Raw genomic sequence first — 15,808 nt, 5'->3', positions numbered from 1 at the left:
TGTGCCTGCAAGCTCTGCTGTAACCTGTGTTCCTGCTGTCCAATAAACCTTCTGTTTTACTGGCTGGATAAAAGTCACTGTGGGTCCCAGGAAGAGGGGTGCAGGGCCAGACTCCGTGACACCAGGTTTTAAAGAAATCATTTAATTGAGAAGCTCTAGCGCCTCCTTGCTTTGGAGCAGGGACTTGTGATTCGGCAGGGGGCTTGCCCTGATGTAGTGCCTTTTACCATCCTGGTGCAAATTGGTCTATTTTTGACCAAGTTATAAGCTCTTGAAAAAACTCATTCTGCCGGGCGCAATACAGCTGTGAGTCTGGCAGCTAAATGCTCCAAAGATTCTGTCTGTCCTGAGCTGCCCCATTCACAGGCCCAGCAGGGGTCTCTTTACAGTTGCACCAGCACCTTTAATTCTGGGATCACCTAACCCTTGCATGCTGGTGCAAGCCTTCTGGCGCTTTTGGTGTGTATTGATCACTTATACTGCTGTACTGCCTAGTGGCCTCAGACAGGTCGGGCACCATTGTGCTGGGAGCTGCACAAATATATAAAACATCGCAGTCCCTGCCCCAAAGAGCTTGCAGTCTGACTGGCTCAGACAGAGGGTGCTATGGTCACTCAGCAGGTCGGTGGCAGGACTGGGAATGGAACCCAGGTGTCCTGACTCAATTCATTGGGCCATGCTGCCTCTCCACCACCTGTAAGTTTGACTTGCCAGATTTATTCTGAAGACAGAGGAAAAATGTGAGCGTCTGGGGTTTTATGGTCAGCTTTTTAAGCATTCATGCCTCCCATTTCTGAATTACAGGTCACTTAAATTGCTTTCTTTGCTGTTGACATTGGTCTAATGTTCCCTTAGGTCCCTCTAGTCCGGGGGTCGGCAACCTTTCAGCAGTGCTATGCCGAGTCTTTATATGTTCACTCTGATTTAAGGTTTCGCGTGCCAGTCATACATAGTAACATTTTTAGAAGGTCTCTTTCTACATCTGTAATATAGAACTAAACTATTGTTGTATGTAAAGTAAATAAGGTTTTTAAAATGTTTAAGAAGCTTCATTTAAAATTAAATTAAAATGAAGAGCCCCCTGGACCAGTGGCCAGGACCCGGGCAGTGTGAGTGCCGCTGAAAATCAGCTCGTGTGCTGTCTTTGGCACCTGTGCCATAGGTTCCCTACCCCTGCTCTAGTCCAAACGCAGCTTGTCCGACAGTTTTTCTAGATAGTGCACAAGTCTCCATGTAGGTTTAAGTGGCTATTTTTGAAGAGAATATAGTCTAATAATCCCGGTTATTGTGGACTGTTGTGGGTCTTGGCTTGCTCCCATTGAAATGTCTCTGGGATTGATCACTGACTTCAGGGAGCGCTAGTGGCTGATTTTACCTTAGATAGGCTGCGAGAGATCCAGAATGGTAGGGATCCAAGTCCAAGTCATATCCCCTCCGTCACATTGCCATTCAGATAGAAGGTGCCACATATAGATGCACTGGTTATCCTGCCTATACCCACTAAACATGCTCCCCTCACAGTGCTAGGGACAGATCCCAGGATTCAGATCACCATTGTTCGGCTGCTCCGAATAGCTGTGAGTGTGTGTCCCGCTCCTGTGCGTCCCGCCCCTGTGCGGTGTACCCCCTGTGGTGGCCTCCCCCAGAAGGGATGGCTCCATGGAAAACCTTGACTATCTGCACTCCCCGGAAGGAGTAGGGGTGGGGTGAAGTGACCAGCAGGGTTTGACTCAGCCCGTGAGAGAGACGCATTGAGCTCTGTGTGGCTCATGTCACTGATGTATCGCACAGAAGCCCCCCCCACCCCCCACCCCAGGCCTTCCGAATTGGGGGCAGGCCTCCAACCGTGACACTAGCTTAACACCCCTGGGCTTTTGGACACCGATTTGTTTGAAGGAGCTTTTTCTGCACCAGGAAACCCCAGCTCTAAAGGGCCAGATCTCTCCCCTGTCTGGAGACTGCGTTCCTCAGGAAGGAAGAGTCTGGCTGAGTCATCTGAATTCACGTGATGGGGCTTTATGGAAAGCCGCAAGTGGAGGAGTGTCGGGGAGACTGGTATATGGAGTGGTGGAGAGAGCAGGGGGATCGGAGTGCGTATGGGGGTGGGAGGGGCTGGAGGATGGGAGGTGTAAGTGGGGGCATTTGGGGATGGTGGGAAGGGAGGGAGTGCAGGGGGTTGATATGTATGTAGGGGAGGGTGCCTGGGACCAAGAGGGATTGAGGGGGGGCAGGAGGTAGAGGTGTGAATAGGATCTAGGGGGGAAGGGGTATTGGAGAGGCATTACAGGGACAGAGAGGGATGGGCACCTTGGAGGAGCAGATATAGGGGGGGAAGGCTTAGGTGACTTGTGGGAAGGGATGGGGGCCTTGAGCAATGAAGGAGAGGATGAGTTTAGGGGAGAGGAGGTTGGGTGGGGGTATGTGGGTTTGTGGGGCAGGCTCTTGTGGCCCCATGTGAGGGAGGTGCTCTCTGCACACAGACGTGCCCCCGTTGCAGGCACAGTTGCTGCAATGCTGGCTCAGCCTTGGGGTCGCAAAGGTCCTCTCAAGAGTTGCCATGGGGCCAGCGTGCCCAGCGGAAGCAGCCCCCTCACATCCCCTTCCTAGGCGGTTTGTCCGCAGCTTGATGTGGCCTGCAGGCCGCTGTGGTTCAAAGGATCCCTGCAGTCACCGTGTCTGGGGGGAGGGCGGGGTCTGTCTGTGACCATAACCCTCCTCTCGCTGGGCGCCTGCTTCATGATGGGGTCACAGGCTCCTTGCTGAGCATCTCAGCTGTGTGTCCAGGCGGGGTGTATTCTGGGCAGTGCTGGTACATAAAGGAACCTGTGTGACTGGCACATGGGTAGCTGCCATTTCCCACAGTGACTTTTGTCAGCTCAGTGTCGCTTAGCGCCTCCCAAAAGCAGCTTGCACTCCTCGTTCCCACAGAGCTGTGACACTGCCCCTTGGATCACCCAGCCTTGGCCCTCCCCTGGGTGGAGCATGGGCGGCTGCACTTGTGCAGGGTGTTCCGTCTCCCCGCAAGATCGCCGGGGAGGATGAGAGGCTGTGCACAGGACCGAAAGGACTCTGTGATCTCTGGGCCCGCAGCAGGCAGGGGCAGAGAGCTAGACTGGCATGGAGGCTGCCAAGAGAAGAAGAAAAGTCCACTGGTCAGACCAGGGAGAGGCTGGCTGGGCCTGCAACCTGCCTGGACGCTCACTCCACCTCGCTCTGGCTTCGCTTGCCAGCTCTGCAGGGCAGCCCCATTATTCTGCAGTTGTGCAGCACCTGGCACGCCAAGGGCCGGCTCCTGAGCAGCATTGTGGTACAAGAGATCAGACCTAGCTGTAAAATAGGCTGTCAGGGCATTAATCCCTGCTGCCTTGCAGAGGGCTCTGGGATTCCTGCCAAGCACTCACTGGTGTGTGGCTGGGCAGCGCTACAGAAGCATGGAGCAGCCCCTGGCACCAGCTGGCTGAAGTCTCTCTCCTGGGACCGTTGCTCTGGAATAACCTCCCCCCAGAGCGCTGCCTGAGTCCCTAGATAGTGCCACTGAGGGAGGCTGTGCCCGGTAGTGTCGCCGCCTTGCGCCGTGCTGCTTAGCCCCTCTGGAGTTGAAGGAGGAGACCTGACAAAGTGGGTGGTGTAGCTAGTCTGCTGGGAAATGCCTTCTCCAGCTGAAGAGAGATGGCCAGGGGTCTGGTGGCACCATCTCTGTGAGCATAGCTCGAAGGAGTCAGACGTACGACATGGAATTCCCTAGAGCAATGGGTCTTGCTAACCAAGCAGGCTGGCTTGAGAAGTGAGGCCTTGTGAATGGTCAGGCCCCTGGAATGGCTGGGCTGGAGACAGCAATGGGCTATGGGATGGGTGTCCTACTGGTGAATGGCAGGAATCGCCCCTTCCTTCCCCAGGAACCCGTCCTGAAATGGACAGAGGAGATGTGAGAGACCTGGGCTCAGGCTCATACTGATCAGAGAGGCCCCGTGCTGTTGCTCCTGGTATGAGCTTGGCTCATGGAGACATCTGGCACTCCCTTGCTGTCTGTTTTAGATAAGCTCTTATGCTGTGCTCATCACCCTCCTATCTGAGTGCCTTCCAGCCGTGCCTCAGCAAGATGACTAACCTCTGTCATGTGCCAGTGGTTCTCTCCTCTTCCCCACCCTGCCGGGGAGAAGAGAGTGCAGGGAGTGGCTTGTTTTGGTCAGGTTTTTCAAACGAGACCTGTGTTTATGTTAGAAGAGATGGTTCCTAGAAGTGTGCCTGGCCCTTGGGGCATGGGTGGGGAAGGCTGGAACAGAGCTTCGTTCCTGAGGGAGTTTCATGCCCAGGCTGGGACCAGCCCCAGAGGATGCTCTGTCTCCTGCACAGATGGGCTTTGCCCTGGTGGCAGCCAGTCCCACTGGCCTGAGAAGTGGACCTGTCTGTTCTGCCAGGCAGGCAGTTCATAAGAAATTCCTAGAGTCCAAAGCCAGAAGGGACCAGTGTGATGATCTTCTCTGACCTCCTGTGTGACCCAGGCCTGAGACCTGCCCCCAAATCATTCCTAATGCAGAGCTGTGAGAAAACCATCCAGTCTTGCTTTAAACACTGTTGGTGATGGAGAATCCAACACGACACTGAACGGTGGTTTGAGCATTGGCCTGCTAAACTCAGGGTTGTGAGTTCAGTCCTTGAGGTGGCCGTTTTAGGAATCTGGGGCAAAGATCTGTCTGGGGATTGGCCCTACTTTGAGCAGGGGGTTGGACTAGATGACCTCCTGAGGTCCCTCCAACACTGACATTCTATGATTGTCAAATATTGTATCGTGGGTATGGATCTCCGCTCATAGAGCCACCGCGTGTACCCCTGTGAGTGGCTGGAGAGCTCTTAACTTCCTACCAGGCTTAGACAAGCATACAAACTAGCTTGGAAGGACCCCAGGCCTCTGGGCGGGGGCAGTCCTGCTGCAGCAGCAAGCATGAATCGTAGGGGCTTACTTGAAACCCAAGCTGCAAAAAACACTCTGCTGCTGCAGTCTCTAGCTACATGGCACAACACAGCTGGGTCTGGTCTGCCTGCCGCAGCCCCAGGTGAGGTGTGGCCAGTCACAGCCCTGTTTCTGGGCTGGGCCGGTGCTGGCAAGGTGCTGGCAATGGACTCTGTTGGGCTGCAGTGAACGGGATGCCGCTCGCGCAAAAACTCTGTGCAGCCGTGCAGTGCGGATTCGTAGGGCCCCAAAGTGCGTGGACCAAAGTTTCCTGCCCAACACTTAGCTTGGCCTATATTCTAGCTTCCCTGGGTAAATTCCAAATGAGATCGATGTCAGCTGATTTTAAGCATCCACACCTGGGTTAACTCTGATTGAACTAATTCAGCTGGGTATGATTTGTGTTGGTGAGGCCTAGGGTTGGATTTCCACCTTCACTGAACTCAAACAAAGCAGAGGAATCATTCTACTAGGGTTTGTAAAAGTCCCTTTAAGCTTCTGAATCTTGGGCCTAAGCTAACTGGCAGCATACCACTCAGAGGCTGCCTTGCTGCACTGATCTTTGGGCTCTGGCTCAGCCAGGAATCCAGGGATCCCTGGGTGAGCATCTCGGGTCAGACTAGATAGAATGGGCCCTTCTGGCCTTGCTCTCTAGAAAGCAATCAGCTTATTCAGCAGGCCAGTGTCCTGGTACCGGGCATGGGAGGCACCCTGCATACCGTTCCAGGTGACTGCGCAGAGCACGGGTTCCCTGCTCCACAAGCACATAACACAGGCAGCTATTGCAGGTCCATCATCTGCATGTCTTGGGAGGCTGATGGATGAGACATGAGGAAGCTATTGTGATCAGAAACAGTGGCTGGGGCTATTTTTGGCTTCCCGGGGAACTCTTGCGATGTTGAGCTGTGATTTATGGGGAAGGCAGCTGGGCTTGGCAGCTATGGTGTCTCATAGCAAAAAGCAACAGAAACGTGCATTTGCAAATGTGGTTACATTTAAGGGGTGTGTGGAGGGAAACAACCCCAGAGGGAACTAAAGACACTACATTTCCAACAGAACAAATAACCTGTTGATCAGTTTATTTTGTTTCCAAACTGTGGTGTGTCAAGGACGGGGTTAGAAGTGCAAGCTATCGCTTTAAGAGTTGGGGTGTTTCCTGGTCCTGCTTATCGGCTAAGAGGGTCAGCCTCAGCCTGGAAGAAGCTAGACTAGTCCAGGCGAGGCAGATGGGCCGCTCTGCTCTAGGGAGCAGCCTGCATTGTGGGCGGCTCTGTGTGTTACCGTTTGGGAGTCTACGGAATACGGTCATGTTATGTTTCAGCAAGAGGCTCTAACTTCTCTGTGTGTGCTGTGAATGTAACGCGCACAGACACTGACGTGTCCGGTTTCCTAGGTGCCTGGCAGTGATGCCCAGCACTTCCCATGAAGACAGAGGGTAACGAGTTGCTTAACGCTTTGCAAAGCTGTTGCCGTTCGGGCCAAGGCTAGGTGTGCGCTGCAGGCTGGATTTTACTGGAAAGTCTCAGCACGAAGGGTGCAGCCTTACCTGGGAACGAAGCTAGGAAGGAAGAGGGGGCGTGGCCGGTGTCTAAATTATTTCCCAACTCTTCCCGGTTTTAGCACGTCCCAGGTTTGGAGCTGGGACCTGAAACCTTTTAGAGTCCTGGGATCAGAGGGGCTCTTTGCCTTCTCTGTGACACTCTGTCCAGATCTGGCCCTGGCACTGAGCCATGGGAACTGCCACTTGCACACAGGAGAGCTGGTGCTTGCTCTTAACACTCTGCCTATCCCAGTTGCATGGAGCATGCTCCCAAACCTGTATGAGCTGCCTGGGCCAGCCAGCCAGCCAGTCTGCCTATCTCCTGCATCAACATACCCTCTAGCCTAGAGAAGTTCCACTGGACTCTGAGCCAGGATGTCATGAGTTTGAGTCCCTCTTCTGCTGCCCTGTGCATTTCACAGCCATCATTAGTAGGCTTCATATCCCGACTTCCAGAGGCAGGCAAATTGCATCCTCCCATGTCTTCTGGGTGACTTACATTTGCATACGGTCACTTCTGGCAAAACTGGAAATAGGACCAGAGTCTCAGCTGCACTGCCTCTCAGAAAGCACCTGCCAAACCTGTGTGCTTGGCTATGCTGTTAGGAGCCACAGGTCTAATCACTAGGCCCCACCGCTGGCCCAGAAGAAAGGAATTTTGATTTCCAATATGCCACTGCTGTGTGTAGCCCACTGGCAAAGCAGGAGTTGCGTGATGTGCTGGTGGCTGCCCCACAGAGATAAGTCAGCATAGCCACCAGTTAGCACAGGTGGGGGAAACCTGCTACTTTTTTAGCACAGACAGTAGCCACTTGTGCTGCGGAGGCGAAAGTTCTGGGTTCAAACTCGGACAGAAACAAGTGTGTGATTGTGTGTGTCATAATGCTGCTTATGGAGAAAGGGACACAGCTGAAGTGGTCTGGGCAATTCCTACCGCTTGAGAACTTGACTCTGTACCCTTAATGTCTTTTGAAGTATTCTGGTTTTAACGAGTTGTGTGGCCACGCTATCTGCTGCAAAACTTGCAGCAGGGTTTGTTATAAGCCTAATGTCACATCCACTTTAAAATCCCGAGGGTCCTATCTGCTTTGTACTTGGAGGTCAGATCTGGAGCTGAGGTAAAGGGGTTTTCTGGAAAACCTGAGCTGATCTGGCTGGGGGATTCCCGATAGACATCACCCAGAGCACATAGGTGATTCTCCACAATCCCCTCTCTCGAAGCAGCTTTGTGGAGAGCCGCTGCTGGGAGCAGGTAGCTCATTTCTGAGCTGGGCGTGGCCCCCTTCACACAACCAATGTCGGCATGATGCTTTCAGCACAATGTCAGAGGTGGTTGTTACCCCGTTGTGGTGGGCCAGAGACCGACCTGAGCCTCTCTCCCTCTCTGAATAAGTGGGCTAGGAAGTGCTGAGGAGACGTGCGTGGCCAGGACCATGCCTCATCGACTAGCCTTGCTTGGAATGCTAACTTCAGAGAGCCGGGGGCTGGCCGAGTTGAGTAGGTGACGCTCCTCTCCATCGCTGAATTCCTGCAGCCCATTTATGGAGAGCTGCAAACTCAAAGCCCAGAGAAGGGTCCATGCAGCAGGTGGGCCCTGTCAAGAAGCACCTTAAGCCTGCCTGTGCCAGCGTCTCCAGAACGCCAACCTGCTGTCGCCTAGTGTGGAGAGCAGCCGGGCTGAGGCCGGGACCCAGGCTTACCCAGATGGCTGCCCCTCTGCAGCACAAAGCCAGCATGCAGTGCACTGGAGCCTGTCCCACCTGCATCCCAGAATCCTTTAACGCCCATCCAGGTCTCCCAATAGTGGGGGGTGGTTTGTGAACTCCTGGCTGAAGTCCAACAGATCCTGGGGGGCTGTGGGCGCTTGGGGTTGGAGTCTTGGCAATGCGAGGTGCACAGATGCCAGAGGGGATTGTGGGATTGTATGGCTCAGGGGCATGGGGACCCGTGGGAAGTGGGGAAGAGGCTGGGCAAGGAGTGAGCTCAAGTCCAGGGCGTCGCAAGACCTGCATCCCCCTGCCCTTCTCTCACCACTGCACATGCTGCTCCCAAGGGGAATGTGCTGCTGGAGCTGAGCAGAACCTGGTCCTCTCTCCTGTCCATGCCCTGGCCCTCATCCTGGTATCCCGCACTGGCCATGAGCTGGAGTGGAGACACTGGCCTGTGTCCAGCAGGTGTGGCTTCCACTGACTCCAGTTATAGCAAGGGACCTTTCAAGCCGTCAGTGCCCTGGGTAGGTGAATGCATGGGGTAGGAGGGGCGAGAGGCTGGGTAGAGCTTCCCAATTCAGTCTCTAGTCTAGCACAGCCCGAGTGACGTGGGATGCATAGGCCAATGGAAGTCTCTGCTCTCCGTGCCACACCCACGTGCCAAGAGGGCGTGGCTGCCAATTGGCTGGGACACCTCCTCGTGCCATGCACGTCCTGTGCCGCGGCTCCTGCAAAGTGCTTGCTAGCAGCAAGGCAGCTCCCCATAAGGCCTCTCTTCTCGCCCCTCTCCCCAGGGGTCGACTTCAAGATGAAGACCATAGAAGTGGATGGTATCAAAGTGCGAATACAGATCTGGTGAGTGCTGAAGCTGAGGGCTGGAGGGGTGTTGGGCAAGGGTGTGTGATCCAGGGCTGGGACCCTGCTGAAGCTCACCAGCTGAGATCCTGCTGGGCCAAGACCTCTACAGAACATGTGGCTGCTGCAGCGAGGGGTGGCAGGCAGTAGGGGGTGCTCTTCTCTCCCAGTGCGCCTGGGGTGGTTAAAGATACCCTGGCAATCTCTGAGCAGGTGCATTGGTCTGGGTTTCCTGGCCCAATTCCATCGCGGGTGTGTCTCCCTAAACCCGGCTGCCCAGTCTCCATCAGTTGCAGCATTCCCGTTCGCTTCCCACCCTAGGCTCTCCTGTAGTGACACTGTGCTCAGTTCTTCAGCTGCCATGTCCCTCTGCAGAGGTGGCAGCATTGCAGGGTGATGGATGTTGTGTATGTAGCGTGTGAACTGCTCTGGGACCGAAGATGCCACCGTAGGCAGAAGTCTCTCATTTGGGCAGTGGGGGCTGCAGATGGACTGTTGCAGCTGGGGCTAGGAAAACTCCACCGCCACAGACCGGCTGCTGTATGCTTGTCCATGGGCCGCACACCCTCCCGCTGCTGGCCAGTGCTGGAAGCAGGTTGCAAAACTGGATGGGCCATTGGCCTCAGCCTGCAGCGCCCATGCAGCCGCTTTACAGGGCCTGGCTCCGAGCTGCAGGCCCCAGCGTATCAGCCAGCTGGAGGGCAGCAATCCGGTCCCAGGGCACTCTCTGGGCTGTCTCTGTAGAGCGCTGGCGTCACAGGCCTTTCTGCCTTCCTGCCGACAGGCCCTGCCAGTTCACAGAGAGGGGCCGGGGAAGGACAGAGCCAGAGATGGGAGCTGCTGGCTGCTGCACTCCCTGGCAGAGGCAGCAGTGGCCACAGCTGTCCCGTGTCCATCCTGGCACTGCCCACCCCCCTGCCGGGTAGCCAGGTGACACAGCAGCTAATGGCATCGTGACAGAGCGCTCAGATTGGGGCATCCTCTGCCATCGAAGGTGGAGAGTGTGTGTTTGGGGCGTCTGGGGTGAGCCCTGCTGTGTGTGCCCATCCGAGACCCTCTGGCTCCATTTGGCACCAATGACCAGCTCCCACTGATGCCCCATGAGTCACTTGCCCCACGGCTTGTGCCCACCATGGGTTTGCAGCTGCTCCTCCAGCCCCGGTGCTGTTTGCTCTGTGGCTCTTGCTCCCACCCTGCGGCAGTAGGAGGTGCGGTATCCCCGCCGGGGGTCATGATGCCCAGGGAACGCCCGCAACTGACATGACCTCTGCTCTGCTGCAGGGACACGGCGGGCCAGGAGCGGTACCAGACAATAACGAAGCAGTACTACAGACGAGCCCAGGTAATGGTGCCGCCCTGAATATGAGGGCGATACTGGGGGTAGGCAGCACACGTCTCTCTAGGCCCCGTAACAGGGGCTGGATCCTACTCCGTCCCTTGTGGGCCTGGCACAGAGTGGGACCTGTAAGACCTGCTGCTCAGTGGGTCACGCGACCTGGCAGATTCCTGCTGTCCCTCTGGCGCCATTCCAGGCCAGTGTTTGGGCTCCCGCCTTTCACTGCCGAAGAAGCCAAGGGCAAGATCTGCTCTGCCAGAGACCGAGGGAGAGGCTGGGTAGTCGGGTGGGCAAATGGCACTGTGCACATGGGGTTCTCAGGGTGCCACCGAGAGCGGGCTTGTGAGAATCACTGCCCTGCAAGGTTTCTGCGCCCAGGGCTAGGCTGATGGGGCTAGGGCAGGATCCTCCCCACCCCTCCGAGCCAGGAGCGCCCCAAAGAGCTCAATAGACAAAAGGTGGGAGGAGACACTGAGGCGCAGGGATGGGGAAGGGATCCACCCAGGGTCACCCAGCAGGGTGCTGGCAGAGCTGGGGATGGAACCCAGGTGTCCGGAGTCCCAGACCCTATCCCTAGGCCACACTGGGTTCCCTTAAGGCTAACTGTGGCCTGTCCTAGGAGGCCACCTGGGCTTGTCACTGGGATGGTGGAGTGACTGTAGGTTAGATAGGTGTGCTCAGCTGACCCGGTCCCCGGTGCCTCCCGGAGGGCCAGACACCAGGGGTCCCTGCCCATGCCCTGGTGCCTCCTGGGAACCGGGGGTCCCTGCCCACACCCTGGTGCCTCCCACGAACCAGGGGTCCCTGCCCGTGCCCTGGTGCCTCCTAGGAACCAGGGGTCCTTGCCCACACCCTGGTGCCTCCTCGGAACCAGGGGTCCCTGCCCATGCCCTGGTGCCTCTTGGGAACCAGGGGTCCCTGCCCACGCCCCAGTGCCTCCCAGAAACCAGGGGTCCCTGCCCACTCCCTGGTGCCTCCTGGAGAATGGGGGTCCCTGCCCATGCCCTGGTGCCTCCCGGAGGGCAGGTGCATAGGATCACGTGGTATGAGAGAGGTTGGCCTCTTCTCTGCTGCAGTGCACTATGGGTAAGACTGTCCTCTGCTCCCCCACCCCATTCCCTTGTGCTGGGTCTCATTGCAGGGGATATTCTTGGTCTACGACATCAGCAGTGAGCGCTCCTACCAGCACATCATGAAATGGGCCAGCGACGTGGATGAGGTGGGAGTCAGTTCAGAGCCACTGGTCTTCCCTGGTGGCCTCTGGCTCCTGAGCGCATGTGGGGAGGGGGTCCCTGCTGCCTGAGGCAGTGTCCTGGTCTGGATGGGTCCAGACTGAGCAGGCAGCCTGTGCTAGGGGCTGAGCCTGAGCAGCGGGACATGGCAAGGCCCCCAGTGGGGCAGTGACAGAGCTCGGAATAAGCTTGGAGCGAACAGACTGTCGAGCCTCTGGGAAACTAACAGCTGGAATCTGGCTGCCAAGCAGGCTCTGCTGGAAGGGACCCTGACCTCTGGGGCAGTGAACAAGTCTGCAGTGGGGGGAGGGGGCAGCAGGGGCACGGGGCTTTGCCAGTGCATGGAGTGGATCTGCCGTGGCAGTGAGTGGGCAGCAGGGGCATGGAGCTCTGCCAATGCGTGGAGCGGGTTGGCGATGGCCTGCAGCAGGGGGGATGGGCAGCAGGAGGCTCTGCCAGTGTGTGCAGTGGATGTGCAGGGGCGGGGAGTGGGCAGCATGCAGCACAGATTGCCGATGGCACGTGGCCCATGCCGTGGGTTGCAACCGACGTGCAAGGCAGGCTTGTGAGAGCAGCGAGCAGCAGGGCACATGTGACTGGACCTGGGTGCAGGGTACAGTTCAGCCCTATGGGAACTGTGGGGCCTGTGGCAATGGGTCATGTAGAGTGGCTGCCTCGTCACTCAGTGGGAACAGCTCAGGCAGTCCCCCTGGGGATCAGGTGCAGGGCACCTGTGCTGTGCCAGTAGCCCCGGGGCAGTAACTCAGCCACAGGGCATCCAGAACAGGTCCCTCTGCAGCAGCCAGGGCTGTTGATTGAAGACCTGACCCCTTGAAATGCCCACCCTGCAGCAGGCCAGGGGCTCGGGGCAGGCCTGCTGCCCAGCCCGTGCCCTGCCGTGTGGGCGTCGCTCCCAGCATATGCTACTGGGGGTTGAGCCACCATGTCCAAGCCATCATGAGCAACGGGTGATCCTGGGTGTCCAGTGGAAACCCCTTGGAAGGGCTCAGCTGTCGGAAGGTGCTGAGTGCCACCCTCTGGGTCCGGCCCCTTCAAGGGATCTTAGCTGGGCCCCCCAGTCACCTGTTGCTCCTGGGCATCTTGGCCTGTCGCTGCTGGGAGCCTGGGGTCGATCCCTGCGGTGGGGTTGGGGGTAGTAGGGGGTGGCTGGGAGCCCTGGGGTTGTTCTCTGTGTGTGGCGGTGCTGGGGGGCGCTAGGCAGTGCCCCAGTGCATGCTGGGAGCCTGGGGTTGATCCCTGCAGTGCAGTGGGGCTGGAGGGAGGCAGGGGTACTGGGCAGTGCCCCAGTGCATGCTGGGAGCCTGGGGTCGATCCCTGCAGTGCAGTGGGACTGGAGGGAGGCAGGGGCACTGGGCAGTGCCCCAGTGCATGCTGGGAGCCTGGGGTCGATCCCTGTGGTGTGGCGGGGCTGGAGGGAGGCAGCGGCACTGGGCAGTGCCCCAGTGCATGCTGGGAGCCTGGGGTCGGTCCCTGCGGTGGGGTTGGGGGTGGCAGGGGGTGGCTGGGAGCCCTGGGGTTGTTCTCTGTGGTGTGGCGGTGCTGGGGGGTGCTAGGCAGTGCCCCAGTGCATTCTGGGAGCCCCGGGGTCATTTCCTGTGGTGCTGTGGAGCTTCAGGAGGGGGGCCAGGCAGTGCCCCAGTGCATTCTGGGAGCCCTGGGGTTGTGTGGCGGAGCTATGGGAGGGCTGGACGGTGCCCCAGTGCATGCTGGGAGCCCTGGGGTTGTGTGGTGGAGCTATGGGAGGGCTGGATGGTGCCCCAGTGCATGCTGGGAGCTCTAGGGTTGTGTGGCGGAGCTATGGGAGGGCTGGACGGTGCCCCAGTGCATGCTGGGAGCCCTGGGGTTGTGTGGTGGAGCTATGGGAGGGCTGGATGGTGCCCCAGTGCATGCTGGGAGCTCTAGGGTTGTGTGGCGGAGCTATGGGAGGGCTGGACGGTGCCCCAGTGCATGCTGGGATGGGCTAACGAGTCTTACCTCCCCCGCTCAGTATGCGCCAGACGGTGTCCAGAAGATCCTCATCGGGAACAAAGCGGATGAGGAGCAGAAGAGACAAGTGGGCAGGGAACAAGGCCTGCAGGTGAGCGGGCCTCACACCGACAAGCATGTCCTGCTCCCCTCAACGGGTGCCAATGCCCCCTGGTGCCCATGCCCTTGCTCTTTGTGGGGGCCATGCCCCACGTACTCTATCTTCCCGGCCCCACCCTACCCCCTGGTTGGCCTCCAGCTGCCCGTGTGCTCCCAGCACTCAGGAGTGAGCGTGCGTGTCTGGAGGGGGGGGTGGACTTGTCTCCGCTGTGCTGAGGTTGGCAATCGGTGCCCTGCTCGGTGACGGTCTGAGGGACTCTCTTGCCTTGCAGCTGGCTAAAGAGTACGGGATGGACTTCTACGAAACAAGTGCCTGCACCAACTTCAACATTAAGGAGGTGAGAGTCCAGCAGTGTTCTGAGATAGGGGGGTGGGGTGGCAGGCTCCTTTCCTTGCCATCAGACGAGCAAACCTTGAAAAAGAACCCAGAGCTGGGGGCTTCCCCTGCTCTCTCCAGACTGGATTTCGAGCTGATCACTCAACCGGCCCCACCAGTCTCCCAGGAGTTCTGCTTTGGCCTGGGTCAGAAACTGGCTCTTCTCCCAGAGTTATTGTGTCTTTTTCCACGATTGTTATCTCAGGCCAGGAATCTGGAATGAAATTGTCAACGTGTACAACGGCCTTGGTAACAGCTTGAACCAAGGTGTCTAGCCCTAACTAGCCTCACTTTCCTTACAATGAGGACATCAGAACAGCCATCCTGTGTCAGACCAATGGTCCGTTGCACCCAGTGTCCTGTCTTCCACCGGTGGCTGGTGCCTGGTGCTTCAGAGGGAATGAAAAGGATGGAGCAATTATCACGTGATCCACCCCCAGTCATCCAGTCCCAGCGTCTGGCAGTCAGAGGTTTAGGGAAGCCCAGAGCATGCAATTGCATCCCAGACCATCTTGGCTAAAAGCCATCGATGGACATAACTTCCGTGAACTTATCTCATTCTTTTTTGAACCCGGTTACACTTTTGGCCTTGACAACATCCCTGGGCAATGAGTTCCACAGGCTGACTGTGCGTTGTGTGAAGAAGAACTTCCTTTTGTTTGTTTTAAACCTGCTGCCTATTCATTTCACTGGGTGCCTCTGGTTCTTCATGTGTTCTGTGAAGGAGTAAATAACTCTTCCTTATTCACTTTCTCCATCCCACTCATGATTTGATAGGCCTCTGTCATATCCCCCCTTAGTCGTCGTCTTTTCTAAGCTGAACAGCCCCAGACTTTTCAATCTCTCCTCCTACAGAAGCTGCTCCATACTCCTAATCATTTTTGTTGCCCTTCTCTGCACCGTTTCCATTTCTAATACATGTTTTTGAGATGGGGCGACCAGAACCGCACACAGTATTGCAGGTGTGGGTGTACCATGGATTTATACAGTGACATTATGATATTGTCTGTCTTATCATCTATCCCTTTCCTAATGGTTCCTATTATTGCTAACTCTTTTGACTGCTGCTGCTCATTGGGCGGATTATTTTTAGACAATGACTCCAAGGTCTATCTCGAGCGGTAACAGCTAATTTACATCCCATCATTGTGTATGTATCGTTGGGGTTCTGTTTTCCAATGTGCATTACTTTGCATTTATAAACATCAAATTTCATTTGCAGTTTTGTTGCCCAGTCACCCATTTTTGTGAGATCCTTTTGTAACTCTTCATAATCGGCTTTGAACTTAACTATCTTGAGGATTGCATCTTGAGTGTGCATCCAACGAAGTGGGGGTTGGGGGTTCACCCACGCAAGCTCATGCTCTAATACGTCTGTTAGTCTATAAGGTGCCACAGGACTCTTTGTTGAGTATTTTTGCATCATCTGCAAACTTTGCCACCTCCTTGTTTACTCCCTTTACTAGATCATTTATGAATACGTTGAACAGCACAGGTCCCAGTACGGGTCCTTGGGGGACCCTACTTTTTACCTCTCTCCATTCTGAAAATGACCATTATTCCTACCCTTTGTTTCCTATCTTTTAACCAGTTACTGATCCATGAGAGGACCTTCCCTCTTATCCCATGACTGCTTACTTTGCTTAAGATCCTTTGGTGAGGAACCTTTTCAAAGGCTTTCTGAAAGTCCAAGTACACCATAT

General features: G+C 56.4%; 1 protein-coding gene and 1 long non-coding RNA gene across 4 annotated transcripts in view; both read left to right on the top strand.

Annotated features, from left to right (window-relative positions):
- LOC142046719 (uncharacterized) overlaps nucleotides 1-1,415 on the top strand; it is an 18,493-nt gene extending 17,078 nt beyond the window's left edge. Inside the window, exon 3 of the long non-coding RNA XR_012655690.1 lies at nucleotides 126-1,415. This is a non-coding gene — a long non-coding RNA (uncharacterized LOC142046719). The remainder of the gene's footprint in view (nucleotides 1-125) is intronic.
- The window catches only part of RAB15 (RAB15, member RAS oncogene family), a 54,442-nt gene that overhangs the window by 24,482 nt on the left and 14,152 nt on the right, over nucleotides 1-15,808 (top strand). For 2 of the 3 annotated variants that reach the window (XM_032775852.2, XM_032775851.2), the window contains exons 2-6: nucleotides 8,995-9,055; nucleotides 10,337-10,397; nucleotides 11,533-11,610; nucleotides 13,632-13,721; nucleotides 14,002-14,067. In XM_032775852.2, the coding sequence (XP_032631743.1) occupies nucleotides 9,009-9,055; nucleotides 10,337-10,397; nucleotides 11,533-11,610; nucleotides 13,632-13,721; nucleotides 14,002-14,067 (342 nt within the window). In that variant the 5' untranslated portion in view covers nucleotides 8,995-9,008. Of the gene's footprint in view, nucleotides 1-6,128; nucleotides 6,387-8,994; nucleotides 9,056-10,336; nucleotides 10,398-11,532; nucleotides 11,611-13,631; nucleotides 13,722-14,001; nucleotides 14,068-15,808 lie in introns of those variants that run through there. The other variant, XM_075065946.1, reaches the window with a different exon arrangement.

The sequence above is a fragment of the Chelonoidis abingdonii genome, chromosome 4 (genome assembly GCF_003597395.2).
Source record: "Chelonoidis abingdonii isolate Lonesome George chromosome 4, CheloAbing_2.0, whole genome shotgun sequence".
NCBI classification, from domain to species: Eukaryota; Metazoa; Chordata; order Testudines; family Testudinidae; genus Chelonoidis; species Chelonoidis abingdonii.
This window is presented reverse-complemented; position numbering and strand designations above follow the sequence as displayed.